The following is a 21,396-nucleotide window of genomic DNA, read 5'->3' as shown; positions in this document are numbered from 1 at the left end:
TATATTTTAATTTGATCTCTAACATTTCAACTGTGTCAATTTGATTAATAACTTTTTAGTGCCATGTCAAGCAATTTCCAACTAAGAGGTAATGACAAGAACTAAATTGACATGATACTGAAATGTTAAAGACCAAATTAACACAATTGAAAGGTTAGAGGTCAAATTAGAATATAATATAAAAGATAAGGACAAAATATGCAGTTTACCCAAAAATATATTAAAAACAAAATAAAAGAAAAATTTAAAAAAAAAATTATGTAGTTTTGGTTGGTTTGAGGATTGGTTGACATTTAAGAACTATGTCATTAATGAAAATAGACGGACAAATGACATTCAAAATGGTATCAAATGTTAAGGATGGAAAAAAAAAATTAAATCTTAGGGATGTAATTAAAATTGTGCTATTTTTAGAGGGTATAATTAGCAATTTCGTAAAATATAAAAAAAATAAAAAATAAAAAAAGAAGAAGAAGAAGAAGAAGAAGAAGAAGAAGAAGAAGAAGAAGAAAGAAAAAAGAAAAGAGGGGTGGGGCGGTGGGGGGGGGGGGGGGACACTAAACATAAATGAAGTTAAAATAAACATAAAGGCTAACATAATTTTTATTTTTGCAGCATAGATATTGCTACTAGCTTACATATAAATCTTGCTTCACGATTTTTAGATATTAATACAAGTCACATAATTAGAACAGAGGCTGTAATGATGTAATAGAGCCTTAAGTTTTCAATTTATTAGGAGGCTTCTTGATCTTTGTCGCTTGCTCAAAGCCATAGGTGATCTCAATTAGCTTAGGCTCTGAACCCTCTAGTCCTCCAAAGCATAACCCAAGTGCTTCCCCGTCAGAGTTATATCCAGCAGGAACAATTACTCCTGGGAAACCCCCAATTGCAAGGACACGAGACAACGACTTACCAGGAGTAACTATTGCATCTAGCTTATTCTTTGTCATCAACTTCACAAAACCTTCTCTAGTTAGTTTTGCTAAATTCGACAGCCTAACCTTCTCTGCATTTCCAATTCCATTTGTTGCTTTAGCTTTTATAAACAGGTCTTGTTCATAATTAGCTATCATTGAGTATGATTTTTAGTAACAATAAGTTCATGACACAAAAATTTTCACTTTTTTTCATAACTATTAACGTGGTCTACCATAATTGCACATAACAAAAATGATGTCGGTACTTAGTAGTAGGTTTGCATGAAAATGATGTTGCTCCAATCACAACTTACTAAAAATTATTTCCTTAGTGTTGCTCAGTTATTTGTGTCGATCTTATATGTGAATGTAAGACATTACATAAATCAAGAGAACCTAAGTTTATTGTACTCACCAATTTTGAGTTTTTCTTGTCGAAGGCAATCAAATCAGCTAAGGAATGGACTGGGGAAACCAGTTGCTCCTTTAGGTATGCATTAATATATCTTTTAAACTCAGCCGCCAATGCAAAATTGAAGCCAAAATACCAAATGAAAATAGATTGATTATTTTTCATTCCCGAGGAAGTACATATATTGCCAGAATCTTCTTCCATAATGGTATAGAACAATAGTCTCATTACACTAACATCTAATTGAAGGTAGAATCTAATAAATACAAACAAACATGGTATTGCCTATGACTAATATTTCATTTATAATCTATCGATGTCATAGGCCCCATTTCCCCCCCCCCCCTCTTTGTGATGATAAATGACCTACTTAACTTAGTGGTTAGAGTATTGCTTTCATACGGCGGGAGTCATTTGTTCAAATCCAATAGTAGATATATCTTATTAGATACCAAAGTCAAGGGTATGGTATCTAATAATTTTTTCTATGCATCTTCTTTTATTGATTTTGTTTGCTAATTTTTCTGTGGACTTCGGAAAATTTGTTTCATGTAGCTTGGTAAGGAAATTTTGAGACAAGGGTATAGGACCCTTTACATGTAAGGCCTATTGCTCATGCAATTTGGGATCCTCATTCTAGTCAACCAGCTGTGGAAGCTTTTAGTCTTTTTTTTTTTGGGGGGGGGGTGGGGTGGGGGGCGGTTTGAGGTGTGCTCTTGGAGTAGTAAATATCGCTTATTTTGGTGTTTATCAATGGTGGTACACAATCCGAAAAGAGGGTTTGACCCTTCCCAACTCATCACGAGGCCTGAGGTGAAGGTCTGTGTACAATTTGAAGAGGACCTACCAGAAGTCAGTAAAGCTGAAGGCTTCCTCGGATGCTAGTTGAATAAATGGGAATTCCCTTATTTCTTTGATCTTCATTGCACGACGTATAGATTTCATTAACATTGGTTATTTCCAGATTGTCTACCAAAATGGTGCCCTGTTTCCTAAATTTGCTTGAAGTATTCACATAAAGTTTTTAAAAAGTGATACTACCGTTAGTACAAATTTTATAATAAAAGCCTTGTAAATTGATGCATCAACTTTTAAATGTGATTTAAAAGAAAAGAAATTAATTTTTATGTTTTTGATGTAATTAAACATATTTATTACCAAGCTAGTTTGTATACCATTTGCAATAAAATTGATAGTAACTTTTTAAAATACATTTGGTTAAGCATTGAAGTAATTACCTTGGTGTTTTTAGCTGTTGCTCAATGGTTCGAGTGGCAATAATATCAATCCCAAAATTGTAGAAGGGTTTCCTCACTATCCCCACTCTCTTCGCGCGGAGCCCGTTGATCTTAAGAAATTGTGCATAGCCACCTTTTCGAATGTGCCGTGATGTTTCAATTGTTGCATTGTCGTAGTGGTCAATGCCTACAATGGCATCAAGAACATAAACGGCATCTGCTACTATTCTACAAATGGGCCGGCCTGTTCCATCCAAATAAATTTACAACCAAATTTGTGAAATACAATGATGATGCTTGTTGACAAAAGATTGGTGTAAGTATTATAAAATTTAAAAAAAAAAAAAAAATAACTAATTTTATCTTAGAAAATGTAAGAAATAGATACAATATTATTGTAAAGTATATAGAAAAATATGGAGAAAAAAATAAAGGAGACAGTATGTTTTTTAAAAATTTTTAATCAATCATAATCCCTCTACACCTTTCAGGGGATTGAGACAGGGTGACTCTATCTCATCTTACCTTTTTATTTTGTGTGCCAATATTCTCTCTTATTAACTCATTCAAGCTGAGTCTTCAAAAGCTCTAACTGGTTTTAGGGTGGGAAAAGTAGGGTTACACTCTCTTATTTACTTTTTGCTAATGACTCAATCCTTTTCTTTAAAGCAAATGACAAAGATGTCAATACAATTATACAAACTCTCCTTATTTATTGTCAACTTTTGGGGTAGCAAGTAAATTTGGCAAATCTGAATTATTCCTCAATCCCAATTTTCTTGGATCAACCAAAGAGTATTTAAGCCAACAATCAGGAGTTAAGCTGGTGGATGAGCCTGGGAAATACCTTGGCATCATATTTAAGCTTAGAGGTAGAAGAATTAATGGCTTTCAAGACATTGTTGAGAAGGTAGCTCAAAAAAACTTTAGGGTTGGAAAGTAAAGTTGATCTCTTAAGCTGGGAGATTAACCCTTATAAAATTAGTGTTACAAGCTTTACCTATCCACAATTTTAACTGCTTTAGATTGACCGACACAGTTTGCAGGAAAATTGACTCTTTGGTGAATGCTTTCTATTGGGGACATGATACCAACTCAAAAAGATTGCATTGGATAGGCAAACCCTATGCCAACCTAGGGAAGACGGTGGGCTAGGTAATTGGAAAACAAAGATCATGAATGAGGCAATGATAGTCAAATAGGTTTCAGTGGCAGAGCCACATGTATCCTTGGGGGGGGCCTCGGCCCCTCTAAAATTTTTAATTTTTTTTTTTACAATTTACGTATATTTTATAAATATTTAAAGGTTATATGAAAAAACATAGAAGTTGGCCCCCCAAAAGAAAGTATTGATCAAATAATTTAGTAATTTTTCCTAAAAAAGAGAGAATTTAGAGTTGATATACAATTGCTATAGAATGAAATAGTTAGGTAGTAAGTTTTGTGAGTAAATGGTGGAAGTGTGGAACCCCTAATTTTTAGCTCAATTTCAATTTCAATTAATACGTTCAAATCATTCAACATTGATAATATATGCAATTTGGAAGCATTGATCAAATAATTTAGTAATTTTTCCTTAAAAAGAGAGAGTTTAGAGTTGATATACAATTGCAATAGAATGAAATAGTTAGGTAGTAAGTTTTGTGAGTAAATAGTGGAAGTGTGGAACTCCTAATTTTTAGCTCAATTTCAATTCCAATTAATACGTTCAAATCATTCAACATTGATAATATATGCAATTTGGTTGAAATTTCCTACTCTCAAGATTTTATCAAGAAATAAAAAAACTCATATGATACTTCAATTATAACATTATGATATTGATTTGTCAAACATGGATAAAATTTTGCAAACAATTTATATATTTTATATTTACACACACACACATACACATTGTTGAAGGCCAAAATTTCACAAGAAAGCCCATTCCATGAAAAGTAAAGAAGGCCCTGATGAAGTACAAGATCATCAGCAAGAGTGAGCAGATGGAACCCTTCGTAGCGCGAGAGAGTATGCTTAATGATGGTCACCGGTGTGGTGCCTGCCACAACGTCTCCGATGCCAAAGTTAGAATGATAAATAGAAATCAATAATCAGAATATGCTCTCAAAATGTTAGTATGTGTCTGTGTGTATATTACCTTCTGTTGACTGTGTGAGAGCTTTATACCTGTGGCTTTGGGGGCTAGCCGTTAGGGTGGTTAATGCTTTCTCAAGTAACGCCTCTAGTCCAATAATGAGACTTTTAAGAGGTTCCCAACGGTCTGCTGGGTTGATTTCGTAACTGCTCAGGTCATTGATTGACTGCATTGAATGACTCCCTGCCTTCGTCAGTGATGATAGCTTTCTTCGTGATTCCTGATAACTTCGTCAAGGATGCTTTCTTCGTCATTAATGTTATCTTCGTCCGTGGGATGTAGCATCGTTATTCCCATCAGTTGCCCCCTAGGTTCTGGGGTCGTCGGTGATGTGTCATGACGATCACAGAAGATGAAAAGTTTTTCTTGTGACTCTTGGGGTTCTGTTCCGCTTTTAATGCTTAGTGGCGGCGCTACACGCAATCATGGCCACGTGGCGCGTGATGATCTGTGGAATTAATGGTATGACCCTTGGGTTTCCCGCTGGTTTTTCAATCGTTTTTTGGCCTAAGTTTAAAACTTCTCCTCTTTAATTTTTCTTTTACTTTTCAGAGAGCAAAGACAGAAAAATTCCCTAGTGATACTCTAAGCATTCTCTTGAGACCTCCTTTCTTCTCCAAATCACCTTGCGCTGTGCTTTTGCTGTTTCCGCCATTGGAGGTGCGTTTCTCTTTCCTTTTACTTCCTTCTTTTTTCTTTTACTGTAGCATAATTTCTAATTCTCTGTTTCCTTTTATTTCTCTTCTGTTGTTGGTCTCTGTTCTTCTTTTGGGGATTTAGTTTGTACCGTATTTCTCTGCCCTTTGATTTCTGCATTTCCATGGTTGATAGTTTGGAGGTTAGGATAGCTTGCCCGTCGGTCTCCTTCCTTTTTGCGCGTCTAGGGGGGTCTTTGGGTACTTATCCGTTTTTAGAAAATTTTGTGTTTGAGGGCAATTGTCTGAGCATGGTTTTGGGCGACTTGTTGCCCTTGCTCCGTTAATCGCTTAATTGGTTCGAGGGTTTAGCAAGGAGAGGGTCAATGTCTGAGGTTAGGTCTAGTGACCTTGAGACTGAGTTGTCAACTAGTAGCGACCCGGCTGAAGGGGATACAGCTATCTCTGGCCCTCGGGAGGTTAGGGCTTTTTACGCCCTCAGGGAGGTTTGTGGTCTGGACGCTGAAACCGTAAATAGGTTCAAGGATAGGTTTCAGTTTTCATCTAGGGTTCGTGTTCGTCTACCTAGGGAAGAAGATAGGGCCTGCCACTTTTTACCAGCTGAAGTATGTTTTTACGAGTCAACTTTCACCTGCGGGCTTAGACTCCCCGTCCACCCGTTCCTGATGGAACTTCTAGATCACTTTGGTATTGCCCCCGGGCAGCTCATGCCTAACTCGTGGAGGATCGTGATCAACTGTATGCAAATATGGTTGGCCTCCAACGGGGATATGATCAGGATGGGTGAGATAACCTACTTGTACCGTTTGAAAGAATCCAAGGAGTGGGGGTATTACGAGTTAGTCCCTTGGGAGAGAAAGACTAGGATTGTCAAGGGCTTGCCCTCGTCCTTCAGGTATTGGAAGTCGTCTTTTTCTTTGTGTCTGGGGACGACTTCGAGACTCAATCCAGCAGTGATTGGGGTGATATCCCAAGGTTGCTTCGTCGGTGGGGAATCCCAACCTTAGGTGCGATAGTATTTCTCCCCGTCGTTTAATTTTGCCACCTTTGAGGCTCTGGTTTTGCTAACTTCTTTGTTCCTTTGTTTGGCATAGTTAAGAGACGACCTGGGCTTAAGAGCTGGTATAAGGAATGCATCGAGACTGCGATCGGGTACGCTGAGACGATTGAGAGCTGGGACGAACTGGTTGACCCCCGGTCTCTTGCATTTTACAACCTCGGTCTCGACCTGTCTCCTTACGTTCTTCGTCAACTTGGTATTGAAGGCAAAAAAGGTAAGTATTATCCTCGTCAGTGCTGATTCTTCTTATGTGCACTTAAGCATTCTTGACAAGCGTTTTCTTCTTGCAGAGATGACTACAAAATTTAACAAGGACATGTATGCGAAGATGAGATCGAAGAAGGACGAACCGCTGTCCAATCTAGGGAAGAAGATTGTGCGCGTGACCTGGAAGGGCCCTGCTCCTACTCCCCTTAGTACCATTCCTCCCGTAGCTCCTGAGACGACGAGAACTACCTCTCCAACTACGTCAATAGAGGAGATTGCTACTCCTGGCTCCAAAAGGCAGCGCGTGGCTAGTAAAAGGAAGGAGAAGGAGAAAGCTGATATTCGTTCGTCCACAATATGGGATGACGAAAGGTTGCCGTGGATAGGGCTCACGAGGTTGTCACTCCAGCAGACCTAAGGGCTCTTTCCGACATGTCTTTGAACGATGTCGCCTCTCATCATGTTCATAAACTCGTCCAGGTACGGAGTTCTTCCAAATTCCTCTTTTTTTTTTTTTTTTTTTTTTTTTTTTTGACGACTCTATAACTTCTTCCAGGTGTTGGGAGAGAGCCTCCATATTACCACTGAGTATCTCACTCAAGAGGCCAAGGTGGCATCTCTGACAACCAGGATGGAGGCTCTGGAGAAAGAGAACTCTGATCTGAAGAAGAACCTGATTACCTCCATGGACGAGGCAACCTCATTGAAGGAGAAGGTCAAAGTATTGGATGACGACCTCAGGGTTGAATGCAAGTTGACTCAAGAGAAGGATGAGCAGCTTCTTTCAGCCAAGGATAAGCTTGCAACTATTGCTGCCAGGTCGGTGGAGGCTTTCCAGACCACTGACGAGTACAATACTGTCCTCTTCAGTTGGTATTTTAAAGGTTTCGAGTTTCTCAGGAGGTATCTTGTCAAGCATCCTTCTGGAGTCAACATGGAGAGCTTGGATCTGGAGGAGGTAGATAAGGAGATGGCTCTGGACGAAGCTGCTCAGTCCTCTGCCCCAGATGGTGATGCCCCAGAGCCTGCCACCGACGCACCTGCCGATGAGGACGCTGCTGCTGATGCCTAACCTTGTCACTTTGAAAATTTTTCCTTTCGTTGTATTTTTGAAGGATGCCCGTCTCGTTTTGGGCCCTCCTTTTTTTTTTCTTTTTTTTTTTTATTATCTAATTCCAGAACAATCACTTATTTTGAAAACGATGTTAATCACCCAGTGGTTATGGGTTAAAATGAAGCATACTTACCTTTTTTCAGCAGCTGTTTTGGTTGATTTACGCTCGCCCACATCTTAGTATCTTGTGCTATGTTTATTCGTCAACCATTTGTTAATTGTCTTGACGATCTTGAACGTATTTTGAGTGTTGTTTTGATTTGAACTATGGCTTTTCCTTTTTTTTTCTTTTTTTTTTCTTTCCTCTTTATGTGAATTTGTCAAAAGGGCTTTTGTCACTTGTACTTGCTATGGGTTGTGTGTGTAGTGATTTATGTCCGTCCAAGCGGAACATAGTCACTTAACTTTTTATACCCATGGGGTCATCGTCAGTAACTTACATCCGTCAAGGCGGAATCTTGTTACTTAGTTATTTATACCCATTACGTGGGTAGTCAGTAACTTACATCTGTCAAGGCGGAATCTTGTTACTTAGTGATTCATACCCAATAGGTGGGTCGTCAGTAACTTACATCCGTCAGAGCGGAATCTTGTTACTTTAACTTTTTATACTCATGGGGTTATCATCAGTAACTTACATCCGTCAAGGCGGAATCTTGTTACTTAGTCCTTTTTCATACCCTTCAGTGTGGCCGTCAGTAACTTACATCCGTCAAGGCGGAATCCTATTACTTTAACTTTTTATGGGACTTATGGTTGACCAGTACTGCCTGCACAAAGACATCAGAAGAATAATTCTTTTATTAATTTCAAGAACGAATGCATTCGTCTATTACATTTACTCATGGTACTTCTTTAAATGCTCAATGTTCCATAGCCGAGGGAGTTTTTGTCCGTCCATGGTTTCCAGATGGTAACTTCCTTGTCTTGAGTAGTGAGTGACACGGTAAGGCCCCTCCCAAGTAGGGCCCAATTTTCCTTGAGTAGGGTCTTTAGTTGCTGCAGTGATCTTGCGCAGGATGAGGTCCCCTATGTCCAATCGCCTGAGTTTGACCCTCTTGTTATAATACTCAGCCATCTTTTTTTGATACTTTGTCATCCTACGAGATACGTTGTCTCTTACTTCGTCCAGGCAGTCAAGGTTAAGTCGCAATTCGTCGTCATTGAGTCCTTCTCTAAAAGTTCCTCGTCTGATGCTCGTTACCCCAACCTTTACTGGGATTACTACTTCTGTGCCATAGGTAAGCTTGAAGGGTGTCTCTCCTGTCGGGGTTCTGGCTGTGGTTCTGTAAGCCCACAAGACACTGGGCAGTTCTTCTGGCCAGGCACCTTTTGCTTCGTCCAACTTGGTTTTGATAATTTTGAGCAGAGTCCTGTTCATCACTTCCGTCTGTCCATTTGTCTGGGGATGCCCTGGGGACGAGAACTGATTCTTGATTCCAAGGTCTGAACAGAATTCTCTGAAGCCTTGGCTATCGAACTGCCTCCCATTATCAGATATGATCGTCAAGGGAATCCCGAACCTGCAGATTATGTTCTTCCACACAAAACTCCGGATCCGAGCCTCAGTGATCGTTGCTAGGGCCTCTACTTCAACCCATTTTGTGAAATAATCAATAGCAACTAGAAGGAATTTTTCCTGACCTTTACCTTGGGGCAGAGGACCGACGATATCGATTCCCCATTGTGCGAATGGCCATGGGGAAGTTATGGTCGTCATTTTCTCCGCTGGAAGCCGTTGCACATTTCCGTACCGCTGGCATTTGTCTCACCTTTTGACGATATCAGCAGCGTCCACCTGCATGGTTGGCCAAAAATACCCTACTCTTATCACCTTGTTGACCAGGGATCTGGAGTCGGTATGGTCGCCACAGATTCCTCCGTGTACTTCTTCTAGGATGTATTTGGCCTCTTCCTCGTCGACGCACTTTAAATAAGGCATAGAGAAGCCTCTCTTATACAAGACGTCATTCAGGATTGTGAACCTGGTTGCTCTCTTCTTGATCTTTCTAGCTTCGTCAGTGTTCTGAGGTAGGTGCCCATGCTGGAGGAAGGATATTATGGGCGTCATCCAGGTGTCTGTGCTCTGGATGGTGAACACCGCAACCTCTTCAATACTAGGATGTTTATGGACCTCTATTGCCAAGTCCATGCTCGTCCTTCCTTCTTCTGATGACGCTAGCTTTGATACTTCGTCGGCCCCAATATTCTGGCTTCTTGGGATCTGTACGAACTCCACTATGTCGAACTCTTGAGTTAACTGCCTTGTCAGTTTTAGGTATTTCTGCATCCTTTCTTCCTTTGCCTCGTACTCTCCACTGATCTGTCTGATTACCAGCTTTGAATCACTCTGGATCAACAAGTTTCTGGCACCAAGAGCTTTCCCAAGCCTCAGACCCGTCAATATTCCTTCGTACTCGGCTTCGTTATTGATGGCTGGAAATTTTAGTTGAACCCCATATTTCATCACTTCTCCGTCGGGGGTGGTTATGACGACCCCTACTCCCCCCTTCTTTCGGGCTGACGAACCATCTGTCTGTATTGTCCATTTATCAACTCCGTCAGTAATTCCATCTTCGTCTGGAAGAGTGAATTCAGCGATGAAGTCGGCCAGAGCTTGCGCCTTGATAGTTGTTCTTGGATGGTACTCGATGTCAAATTGGCTAAGTTCAATCGCCCACTGGACCATTCTCCCTGCTGCTTCTGGTTTGTTCATTGATTTCTCGATTGGTTGATCCGTCATCACAAGGATAGGATTCGACTGGAAATATTGCCTGAGCTTGCGCGAGGCTACTATTAGTGGAAACACAATTTTTTCGATCCTTGGGTATATGAACTCAGCTCCTTGAAAGGCTTGGCTGACGTAGTAAACCGGGAGTTGCTTCTTGCCTTCTTCTCTAATCAAAGCTGCACTTACTGCCGAGGCTGACACCGCCAGGTACAGGTATAGGTTTTCTCCTTCCTTGGACGGGCTTAGGAGAGGTGGACTGCTCAGGTATTGCTTCAACTCTTGGAACGCCGCTTCACACTCGTCGGTCCAAGCAAAAGCCTGCTTCAGGGTTTTAAAGAAGGGCAAGCATTTGTCTGTGGCCCTAGAGACGAACCTGTTTAAAGCTGCTATCCTTCCTGTGAGTTTTTGTGCATCCTTGACGGTTTTGGGTGAGCCCATGTCAACGATAGCTCGTACTTTCTCTGGATTTTCTTTTATTCCTCTCTAGGACACCATGAATCCCAAGAACTTCCCCGAGGCTACCCCAAAAACACACTTGCTTGGATTCAACTTCATCTGGTGTTTTTTGAGGGTTGCAAAAGTTTCCTCCAAGTCGTCCAGATGTGTGAGCTCTTCCCTACTCTTGACGAGCATATCGTCCACGTACACCTCCATGTTCCTGCCAATCTGCTGGCTGAACAATTTGTTTACCATTCTCTGATACGTAGCTCCAGCATTTTTCAGCCCAAAAGGCATCACCTTGTAACAGTAGAGTCATTGGCTTGTGATGAAGGCTGTCTTCTCCTGGTCTTCTTCAGCCATCTTTATCTGGTTGTACCCTGAGAAGGCGTCCATGAACGTCAGTAACTTGTGTCAAGCGGTGGAGTCCACGAGTTGGTCTATCCTTGGTAGAGGGAAGCTGTCCTTTGGGCATGCTTTGTTCAGATCGGTGAAATCTACACACATTCTCCATTTTCCGTTCGCTTTATTTACCAGGACGACGTTGGCGAACCATTCAGGATAATATACTTCCTGGATGAATCCAGCCGTCAAGAGTTTGGTTACTTCCTCTACAACTGCCTGATCTCGCTCTAGGGCGAAGGTTCTTCGTCGTTGCTAAACGGGCTTCCTGCTGGGGTCGACATTCAGCCTATGCTGGATGACTTCTGGAGATATGCCCGGCATGTCCTCATGACTCCATGCAAAGACATCCAGATTCTCTTTAAGGAACTTTATGAGTCTTGATCTCATCTCGGGGCTTAGCGTCGTCCCTATCTTGGTCGTCTTGTCCGTATTTTCTTCTACTAATTCCACTGTTTCCAACGTCTCCATCCCGTTTTCCTCTTTTTCTTCAATCGTCCACGTGTGGTTCTCCTTTCCTGCCAGTACGGCCTGATAGCATTCCCTTGTCAGGACTTGATCACCTTTCACTTCACCCACGCCGTTGTTTGTCGGGAATTTCACCTTTAAACAGTAGGTTGACGTTGCCACTTTCCACTTGTTAAGGGTGGGCCTCCCAATGATGACATTGTAGGATGAGGGGCAATCTACCATCAGGAAGTCTACTTGTTTGGTCAACTGTAATGGGTAGGTCCCTGCCGTCACCGTTAGTGTCACTATACCCCTGGGGTAGACCCTATCTCCACTGAAGCTGACGATTTGAGAATCAAAAGGCCGAAGCCTTTTTGGATCTAATCTCAGCTGCTAGAAGGCTGGGAAGTAGATGATGTCCGCTGAGCTCCCGTTATCAACAAGGATCCTTTTGGTATTGAATCCTTCTATATTCAGCATTATGACCAGGGGATCGTTGTGGGGCTTCTTTACTCCTATGGCGTCTCCTTCACTGAAGGACACGTCCTGGCATGTTCGTCGGTGCTTGGACGGAGGCATGGTATGGACACTGTTCACCTGTCTATGGTATGCCTTTTTGAGTGATCTAAATGATCCTCCTGAGAATGGTCCTCCTGTGATCGTGTTTATCTCCCCGATCACCTTGCGTTGAGGCTGGGACGAATGGTCGTCATCCTGAGGGAAGGATTCACGCTGGGTCTTGTTATCGTCTCTGAACTTGCTATATTCTCCTTTCTTTACATACTTCTGTAACTTCCCTTTCCGTATTAATTCCTCTATTTGCTCCTTCAGGTCTCTGCAATCTTCTGTGTTGTGGCCGTGGTCTCTATGGAACCGGCAATACTTGTTCTTGTCACGTACGTTGGGGGATGAGTGTAATGGCTTGGGCCATTTGAGATAGTGCTCGTCCTTGATCTGCATGAAAATCTTGTCAACAGGCTTAACCAAGGGAGTAAATTTTACAGTCCGGGGATTTTTATCGTCCTTCCTCCTATTCTCGTCATTTTTCCGACGATCTGGTCTGTCTCTCTTTTGCCCCCTACGGTCGTCTTCCCTCCTGGCCTTGTCTCCTGGCCTCTCAGTATCTTTTATGGCAACTAGAGTATCTTCCGCATTCATGTACTTCTGTACCTTTAGGAGCATTTCCGCCATCGTCTTTGGGGGATTCTTTGCGAGGGAAGCCACGAGGTCTTTGGACTTTAATCCTGCCTTGAATGTCATCAACTGCACCTTGTCATCAGCTTCGTCCACCTCCAGAGTCTCCTGGGTGAATCGTTTGACATATGACCTCAGAGTTTCCTTCTCTCCCTGTCTTACGGTGAGCAAGTAGTCTACTAGCCTCTTTGGACGTTGCCCCCCAATGAAGTGGCGCAAGAAGGCGCTACTTAGCTGATCGAAGTTGTCTATGGACGAGTTTGGCAACTTAGTAAACCATTCTCTTGCAGCTCCTTTGAGAGTCGTAGCAAAGGAACAACACAATATCTCGTCAGGTGATTGCTGATGACCCAGAGTCATCTTAAAGGTATTAAGATGATCCTGAGGGTCCTTGAATCCGTCGAATGGCTCTAATTGAGGCAAGCGAAACTTTGACGGCACGGGGCATTCAAGTACCGCTGCAGTGAAAGGCAAATCCGTAGCCCTTATCATTTTGTCTACACTTCGGTCCGTCTTCTCTTTGATAGCGCTCTTTAGTTCGTCCATCTCTTTCCTCATTTCTCGAAGAAGATCTGAATTCTGTTCGTCCGGAGTAGTTGGTCTTCGGGGGTTTTCCCTCCGTTGACTATCCCCTTCTTCCTCCATGTTACCCTTGGACCAGTTCTCTTCCTGTTGAGCTTGTTGAACCTGCTAAAGCCGCAGCTTCATTTCCTGGTTCTGTTTGGTGAGTTCTTCAATGGTGGCTGCAAGGGCTTGGACTTGCTGGGCCAAGGCTGCTGAATCTGGGTTGGGTTCCATCTGAATGTAGAGGGTTAATGAAAACTACGTTTCTAAATGTGAATTTGAGAATATCGTTTTTCCATAGACGGCGCCAAACTGATGAAGCACAAGATCGTCAGCAAGAGTGAGCAGATGGAACCCTTCGTAGCGTGAGAGAGTATGCTTAATGATGGTCACCAGTGTGGTGCCTGCCACAACGTCTCCGATGCCAAAGTTAGAATGATAAATAGAAATCAAGAATCAGAATATGCTCTCAAAATGTCAGTATGTGTCTGTGTGTATATTACCTTCTATTGACTGTGTGAGAGCTTTATACCTGCGGCCTTGGGGGCTAGCCGTTGGGGTGGTTAATGCTTTCTCAAGTAACGCTCCTGCTCCAATAATGAGACTTTTAAGAGGTTCCCAACGGTCTGCTGGGTTGATTTCGTAACTGCTCAGGTCATTGATTGACTGCATTGAATGACTCCCTGCCTTCGTCAGTGATGATAGCTTTCTTTGTGGTTCCTGATAACTTCGTCAAGGATGCTTCCTTCGTCATTAATGTTATCTTCGTCCGTGGGATGTAGCATCGTTATTCCCATCAGGCCCAATTCAAGCATCAAGCAGAATCAACATTAAAGCCCTATTTATGTTCAGATTTCAAGCATAAAGGTCATTAAAAAGTCCAGCAAAATTTAGTGAAAGAACTAGGCCGGGATACCCAGAGGCTGCCAGAGGCCCGGGATCCTCAGGTAATGCAGGACAGCTACTGTAGGATTGAGACAACTCAAGAAAGGTACCACGAAATACAAGAAATGAAGAACAGAGATGTCCTTCTCAAGTACCCACTGGTGCAGCAAAAAATCAAAAAGTATAAAGCAAACATTCATGAACAAAGGAGCTGTACCACAAGGAACCAAGAATGAGAAAATCATTCGTAGAAGCGACTGGAAGAGAACTTTCAACCCAGTAGTAAAAGATTCCAACTATTTGGGAATAATGACAGCAAGGAAATACAACCGACAGCTGAGTCTGAAAAGTGAGAAATCTTGAAAGAAGAGAGATTGAAGGCTAGAACGCCCTGGAATGGAAAGTCAGCAAGTGACTTTTAGAGAAACAGCAATAAAAGATAAAAACCATAAGAAAAAAGGGAAGAGACTAGCCCTTGAGCAACTGTCACAGCACGAGCTCTGAGGGGCAAAAGAGAGAAATCACTAGTACCATGGAGCCCTAGAAAACACACTATAAAAGGAAGAGAAAACCCATGTTGGGAGGGGGGGGGGATTTTTCTGTAGGAAGAATATCATAACAGAGTCATTAGAACTCTGTAAAATTTAAGGAAAACAGAGGAATGTCTCCCGGTATCCCAGAAACAGCCACTATAGCACATACTTGGATTCAAAAGGATTCAAACTTTGCAAGTCTTAGAGGCTTGGATAGCCATCGAAATTTGTAATTTTTGAGCTTATTTGAACCTTGTATCACGTCTTAGTGAGCACATTTGTAATCCACAATCAAGAAAAATAATGAAATATCTCATATTGATTTGAGGATTTCTAACAATTACTTTGCATATTTATTTATCATATTATCTTCCTTTACTGCTTCTTGCTGCTCAGTACATATATTCTTACTTGTAAAGCTAAGTCTTTTGCCCAAGCAAAGCCACTCAGACTTGAGTTCCAAATCCCACAAGTCTTGTGCAAAAGCATTAAGTCTGTGAGAATTAGGGCCAGGATCCTCGTGGCTGAATCATTCTTATGAAATTCATTTATATATATGTATATGTATTAATATATATATATATATATATATATATATATCCTAATCTAAGAAACTAACAATTATTTGAAGATATGTGCATTGTATAGTTGTTCTTGTGTAGGACCTATAGAGGTAAAAGGAAAGGACAAAACTCCATTGCATAACAAGCATGGAGAAAGATTGTATAGTGCAGAGAACCAGAGATTCTGGGTTCTTACAGGCCTAATACGCCCCAGGATCCCACGACAGTACGTCCCTTGATCCCACGACAGTACGCCCGGGGTACCAAGTGAAGGAATTCTTTAAAATGTTTATACGATAAAAGATAAGCCTTAAATATTCTATTTCAATCTCTTTCTCATTGTGAATATTATGAACATCTATTTTACTTATTTTGTAAGAGTAAAGGGTCATTTTATGATACTAAAACACTTATAATGGTATTTTATTGCTTAGGAGGAATCGCATTTTTTTCCTTGAGGAGATTTATGTGACTTGCGCACAACTTGGTTCGTAATCAGCCCCCATTTAGCTGCGGTGAACCAAGCCCAGTCCACCAAAATACAACTATTTGGCCCAGGATCCTTGGGCCTGTGTGCTAAAGAAAAAAGCACTCTCACATTTTGGCGACTTCACTGGGGACTGGGAAAAAGGAGAGGGAAAAAGTAGTCCCTTCGCAAGCATGGCTCCAAAACTAGGAAACACCTAGAGGAAGGAAAGTTCCTCTTAGTGCATTCAACATCAAGATCCCAAAAGTGTGGGTTCCTCCAACGAACGTTCTACCGAGAGACTCTATATGGAATTTTGGGGAATTTCCCAACACAAGATAAGTTTTATGCGTTATTATTTTCTCTGCTTTACAATTTGAACATAATGGATCATTGCCCTGCTTTTTAAAAGAAAAACAGGGGGTCATGTAGTAATATTTAAACAATCATAATATTGTCTCGTTGCTTTAAAGAAAAATGGAGAAGTGAACAAATAAAATATTTTGATGAAATGAAGATTGTATGAGCTACATAATAGAGAAATGGCCTCACATTTGGGGGCTAATGTATTATTTCTTTTTTTAAAAAAAATTCATGATATTGTTTCATTTGTTTAAAAAGAAAAAGAAGAAAGAGAAGTAAGTGAATCAAAGAGATTTGATGAAATGTAATTGCATAGCAAAGCAATTTCCTCACGTTGTGGGGCTAAATAATTTTGTAGCAACTTAATAATAATATCATATGGCGCAGGTTAACAAAATGGACAAGTTCCTTGGCTCCACCCACGGGTTTAGAAAAATGGAGTAGTTCCATGATCCCAGCAAAGTCTTGGAGATCCTTGATCCCAGTAAAGCCTTGGAGATCCTTAATCCCAGCAAAGCCTAAGAAATCCTTGGTCCCAACAAATCTGAGGAGATCCTTTATTCCAGCAAGGCTGAGTACATCCTTAATTCCAGCAAAGTCTAGGAGATCCTTGACTCCAGGAAAGTAAAGCCTGGGAGATCCTTGATCCCAATAAAGCTGAGGAGATCCTTTATTCCAGCAAGGCTGAGTACATCCTTAATTTCATCAAAGTCTAGGAGATCCTTGACTCCAGGAAATTAAAGTCTGGGAGATCCTTGATCCCAATAAAGCTGAGAAGATCCTTTATTCCAGTAAGGCTGAGTACATCCTTAATTCCAGCAAAGTCTAAGAGATCCTTGACTCCAGGAAAGTAAAGCCTGGGAGATCCTTGATCCCAACAAAACTGAGGAGATCCTTGATCCCAACAAATCTGAGGAGATCCTTTATTCCAGCAAGGCTGAGTACATCCTTAATTCCAGCAAAGTCTAGGAGATCCTTGACTCCAGGAAAGTAAAGCCTGGGAGATCCTTGATCCCAACAAAGCTGAGGAGATTCTTGATCACAACAAGGCTGAAAAGATCCTTAATCCCAACAAAGCAGAGGAGATCCTTTATTCCAGTAAGGCTGAGTACATCCTTAATTCCAGCAAAGTCTAGGGGATCCTTGACTCCAGGAAAGCAAAGCCTGGGAGATCCTTAATCCCAACAAAGCTGAGGAGATCCTTGATCCCAACAAGGCTGAAGAGATCCTTGATCCCAGAAAAGCCTAAGAAATCCTTGGTTCCAACAAAGCTGAGGAGATCCTTTATTTCAGCAAGGCTGAGTACATTCTTAATTCTAGCAAAGTCTAAGAGATCCTTGACTCCAGGAAAGTAAAGCCTGGGAGATCCTTGATCCCAGCAAAGCCTAAGAAATCCTTGGTTCCAACAAATCTGAGGAGATCCTTTATTCCAACAAGGCTGAGCACATCCTTAATTCCAGCAAATCTGAGGAGATCCTTTATTCCAGCAAGGCTGAGCACATCCTTAATTCCAGCAAAGTCTAGGAGATCCTTGACTCCAGGAAAGCAAAGCTTGGGAGATCCTTGATCCCAACAAAGCCGGGGAGATCCTTGATCCCAACAAAGCCGGGGAGATCCTTGATCCCAACAAAGCTGAGAAGATCCTTGATCCCAACAAAGCTGAGGAGATCCTTTATTCCAGCAAGGCTGAGTACATCCTTAATTCCAGCAAAGTCTAAGAGATCCTTAACTCCAGGAAAGTAAAGCTTGAGAGATCCTTGATCCCAACAAAGTTGAGGAGATCCTTAATTCCAGCAAGGCTAAGTACACCCTCAATTTCAGCAAAGCCTAAAAGATCGTTAGTTCCAACAAAGGCGAAGTATTTCCACGAATCCAGCAAAGTAAAATAGTTGTGAAAAAAAAAACGGAGGCATCCGGAAAATGGATAGAAGTTCCATAATAGCATTAAGAGAAGGTAGATCAAGCATGATTCAACAACCGCCTCATGTCTTGGGGGCTAAAGCCTATTATGCAGTGGGCCTTAAATATATTTTGAAGAAAATCAATAGAAACACTATATTGCAAGTCAGTAACAAAATCAACATTATTGAAAGCTCAACAACTATACAATACATCTATCATTTCTTATAGCTCAATAATTGGACTCACCTATGGAAATAACAAGATTTGGAGGAGATACAGAGACCACTGGAAGACACCTACAACTAGCTCTAAAGGCCAACCATGACATCACAACTATTGCTTAATCCTCTCAATGTATCACTAGTACGTGAAAGAGGGATTGAATGGGAAGCTCATAAAAGTCGCTGCCAATCTTAGTCCTTTCATCCAGCACATAGTAAACTTTATGGAAAATATACTTTATGATGAATCGGCTCCAGCTGAAGAATATCTCATTGTTAGGATCCCGAGGGGCTCCCATATCTGGGATCCCGGGGGCTCCTATCGCAGAAGAAGAAGAAACCTGGAGGGAAAGCAGAATATTGCTTATGAAGGCACGCGGGACCTGAATGTAGCCTACAAGAGGATCTCGGACCACCATCTTACATGATATCCCAAGAAGAGATCCTAGAGGAACCGGGGGATACGATGAGTCAGAATTTCCCATCTCCAGGATCCCGAGGGGTTCCCATCCTAGAAGAAGGAAGCAATGCCCATGGTTTGAGGGATCCCTTGGACAAAAAAAGAAAGAAGGAGGAAGGCTAATATACTGTATACGAAGATCCTGGAGAAACTTACAGATATGGAAAGGAAAACATAAATCCTACCAAAGGAAAAACTAGAAGAGGTGAACTTGGGGGCTGACGCAAGGAACCCAGGGCCCATCCTAATCAGCAGTCAGTACAGAAAAAAGAGCAACTGGTGGAGCTATTGAAAAAATATGAAGATTTATTGGCGTGAACTCCTTCAAATTAAATAAGGCACGTCCAAAGGATAAATTTCCTTTGCCTAACATCGATCTCCTCATAGATCCAACTAAGGCAACAACAATATCAACCATGAAGAGGCATACCACGATCAGGGAACTCAAGAGCTTCTTAGAAAGAGTTTCTTACATTAGGAAGTTCACACCAAGACCAACCTTGGTCATTAGTGGACTATCCAAACTGTTGAAAAAGGGGAATATTTTCATATGGGGAGTTGAGCAACCAAATTTCTTTCATAAAACTTCAACAGATCATGAGTCATTTGCCTACCATATGGGTACTATCCATGGCAAAATCACTATTGTTGTACCTGGGATCTTGATCCCAAGCATACAAAGCATTGAAGGACACTAAAATGAGGTATCTCAACATAGAAAGGGCGTGTATGGCAGTTATGCATCTCAACAACTGAATCATTACTTTTCATCCCACCAAATCCTGTTGGTGACAAGCTCTCATCCAATAAAAACCCTCCTCGATCAGCCCTTGCAATCTTGAAGAGTAGCCAGGTGGTTAATATTAATTTCCCAAAACAACATAGGTCTGAAGGATCCCCAGAGCTATCAAGAGCTAAGCTGTAACAAACTCACTGACCCAGTTCCCCGAAGAAGAGAAATACCTATTAAGTGAGAAGATCTCTAAAAAAGTAGTAGCAGTAGAGATCCTTGTAAAGAAACAGACTATGAGGTTTGTGAAGACAGCCTTCAACGAGCATGCCTAGAGGAAGTCATCCTCTTCCAGGATCCCCGTACGAAGATCCCCCACTTGAAGAAAACACCATGACATAATCATCTTGGTGGAGCTCCTGGCCATCAGTCCACCAGTGAGAGCAATCTTAGATGACTCATAAAAGAAGATTATTTCCATAAAGGATTTGTTCACAGCTAAGAGAGGACATTTTAGAAGATCCTCGGAGAAGAAAACAAATCCTCAACCCTTTAAAGAAAAGAAAAGAAATCAGTTCAGTGAGCTCACTTGAAAACGAGGGGCTATGAAGGAACTTTTTCTGAAGATCGAAAAATTCAATGGTCTTGAACAAATTTTCCAAGCGGCATGGCCTAGGACTTGGGAAAGGGAAAATTTTCCATGTACCTAGCCCAGGACTTGATCAAAACAGAAATTTTCCAAGTGGCATGGCCTAGAACTTGGGAAAAGGCAAATTTTCCATGTACCTAGCCCAGGACTTGAGCAAAATAGAAATTTTCCAAGTGGCATTGCCTAGGACTTGGGAAAAGGAAAATTTTCCATGTACCTAGCCCAGGACTTGAGCAAAACACAAATTTTCCAAGTGGCATAGCCTAGGACTTGGGAAAAGGCAAATTTTCCATGTACCTAGCCCAGAACTTGAGCAGAACAGAATTTTTTCCAAGTGGCATGGCCTAGGACTTGGTAAGAGCAAACTTTCCATGTACCTAGCCCAGGACTTGACCAAAATAGACTTTCCCAAGTGACATGGCCTAGGACTTGGAAAAGGGAAAATTTTCCATGTACCTAGCCTAGGACTTAATCAAAATAGAATTTTTTCCGAGTGGCATGACCTAGGACTTGGTAAGAGCAAACTTTCCATGTACCTAGCCCAGGACTTGACCAAAATAGATTTTCCCAAGTGACATGGCCTAGGACTTGGTAAGAGCAAACTTTCCATGTACCTAGCCAAAGACTTGGCCTAGAACAATTTTTCTAAATACATGGCCCAGAAATTTGCCAAGAGCAAAAGTTTCCAAGTACGACCAAGAAAATGGTCAAAAGCAAAAGTTTATGGGTACAAGCTGTAGCACATACCAGTAATAGGTAAAAGTGCAGATTGTAAGCATATCCCAGTCATGGCTACAACTTGTAGCATGTACTAGCACTGAGTACAAACTGTAGTACATACCAGCAATAGGTACAAGCCGTAGCATGTCCTAGCAAAGGATGCAAATTGTAAGCAAAGCCCAACGAGGGGTACAAAGAGAAAGAGCCTTAAGTGGGTATGAAAACCCAAAAGTGGGTGTGTAAAGTGCACAAGATTGACCTCCTTGAAAGGAATTGGTTCAAGAGAGCCTAAAGAAGCAATGAAGGCGTAACTTAAAAAAAAAAAATTCTAAGAGTACATCACTCGAAGCCGCACAGGCATGGATACTTTTGCAAGTCTCT

General features: G+C 41.5%; 3 protein-coding genes across 3 annotated transcripts; all 3 read right to left on the bottom strand.

Moving 5' to 3' along the window:
* Positions 1-719: 719 nt before the first annotated feature.
* On the bottom strand, positions 720-4,879 carry LOC115967015 (probable amidase At4g34880). The gene is made up of 4 exons (XM_031086128.1): positions 4,711-4,879; positions 2,571-2,814; positions 1,512-1,588; positions 720-1,069 (listed from the first exon to the last, which is right to left on the bottom strand). The coding sequence occupies exons 1-4, from the start codon at positions 4,877-4,879 to the stop codon at positions 720-722; spliced, it is 840 nt and encodes a 279-aa protein (XP_030941988.1).
* Positions 4,880-9,512: 4,633 nt separating this feature from the next.
* Positions 9,513-10,913, bottom strand: LOC115967014. The gene has a single exon (XM_031086127.1). It carries the CDS (start codon positions 10,911-10,913, stop codon positions 9,513-9,515), a length of 1,401 nt encoding a protein of 466 aa, XP_030941987.1.
* Positions 10,914-12,158: 1,245 nt separating this feature from the next.
* Positions 12,159-13,604, bottom strand: LOC115967013. The gene has a single exon (XM_031086126.1). It carries the CDS (start codon positions 13,602-13,604, stop codon positions 12,159-12,161), a length of 1,446 nt encoding a protein of 481 aa, XP_030941986.1.
* Between the last annotated feature and the right edge of the window lie 7,792 nt (positions 13,605-21,396).

The sequence above is a fragment of the Quercus lobata genome, chromosome 11 (assembly GCF_001633185.2).
Source record: "Quercus lobata isolate SW786 chromosome 11, ValleyOak3.0 Primary Assembly, whole genome shotgun sequence".
In the NCBI taxonomy this organism is placed as follows: Eukaryota; Viridiplantae; Streptophyta; class Magnoliopsida; order Fagales; family Fagaceae; genus Quercus; species Quercus lobata.
The sequence above is the reverse complement of the archived record's forward strand: the minus strand, read 5'-3'. Positions and strand labels throughout refer to the sequence as shown.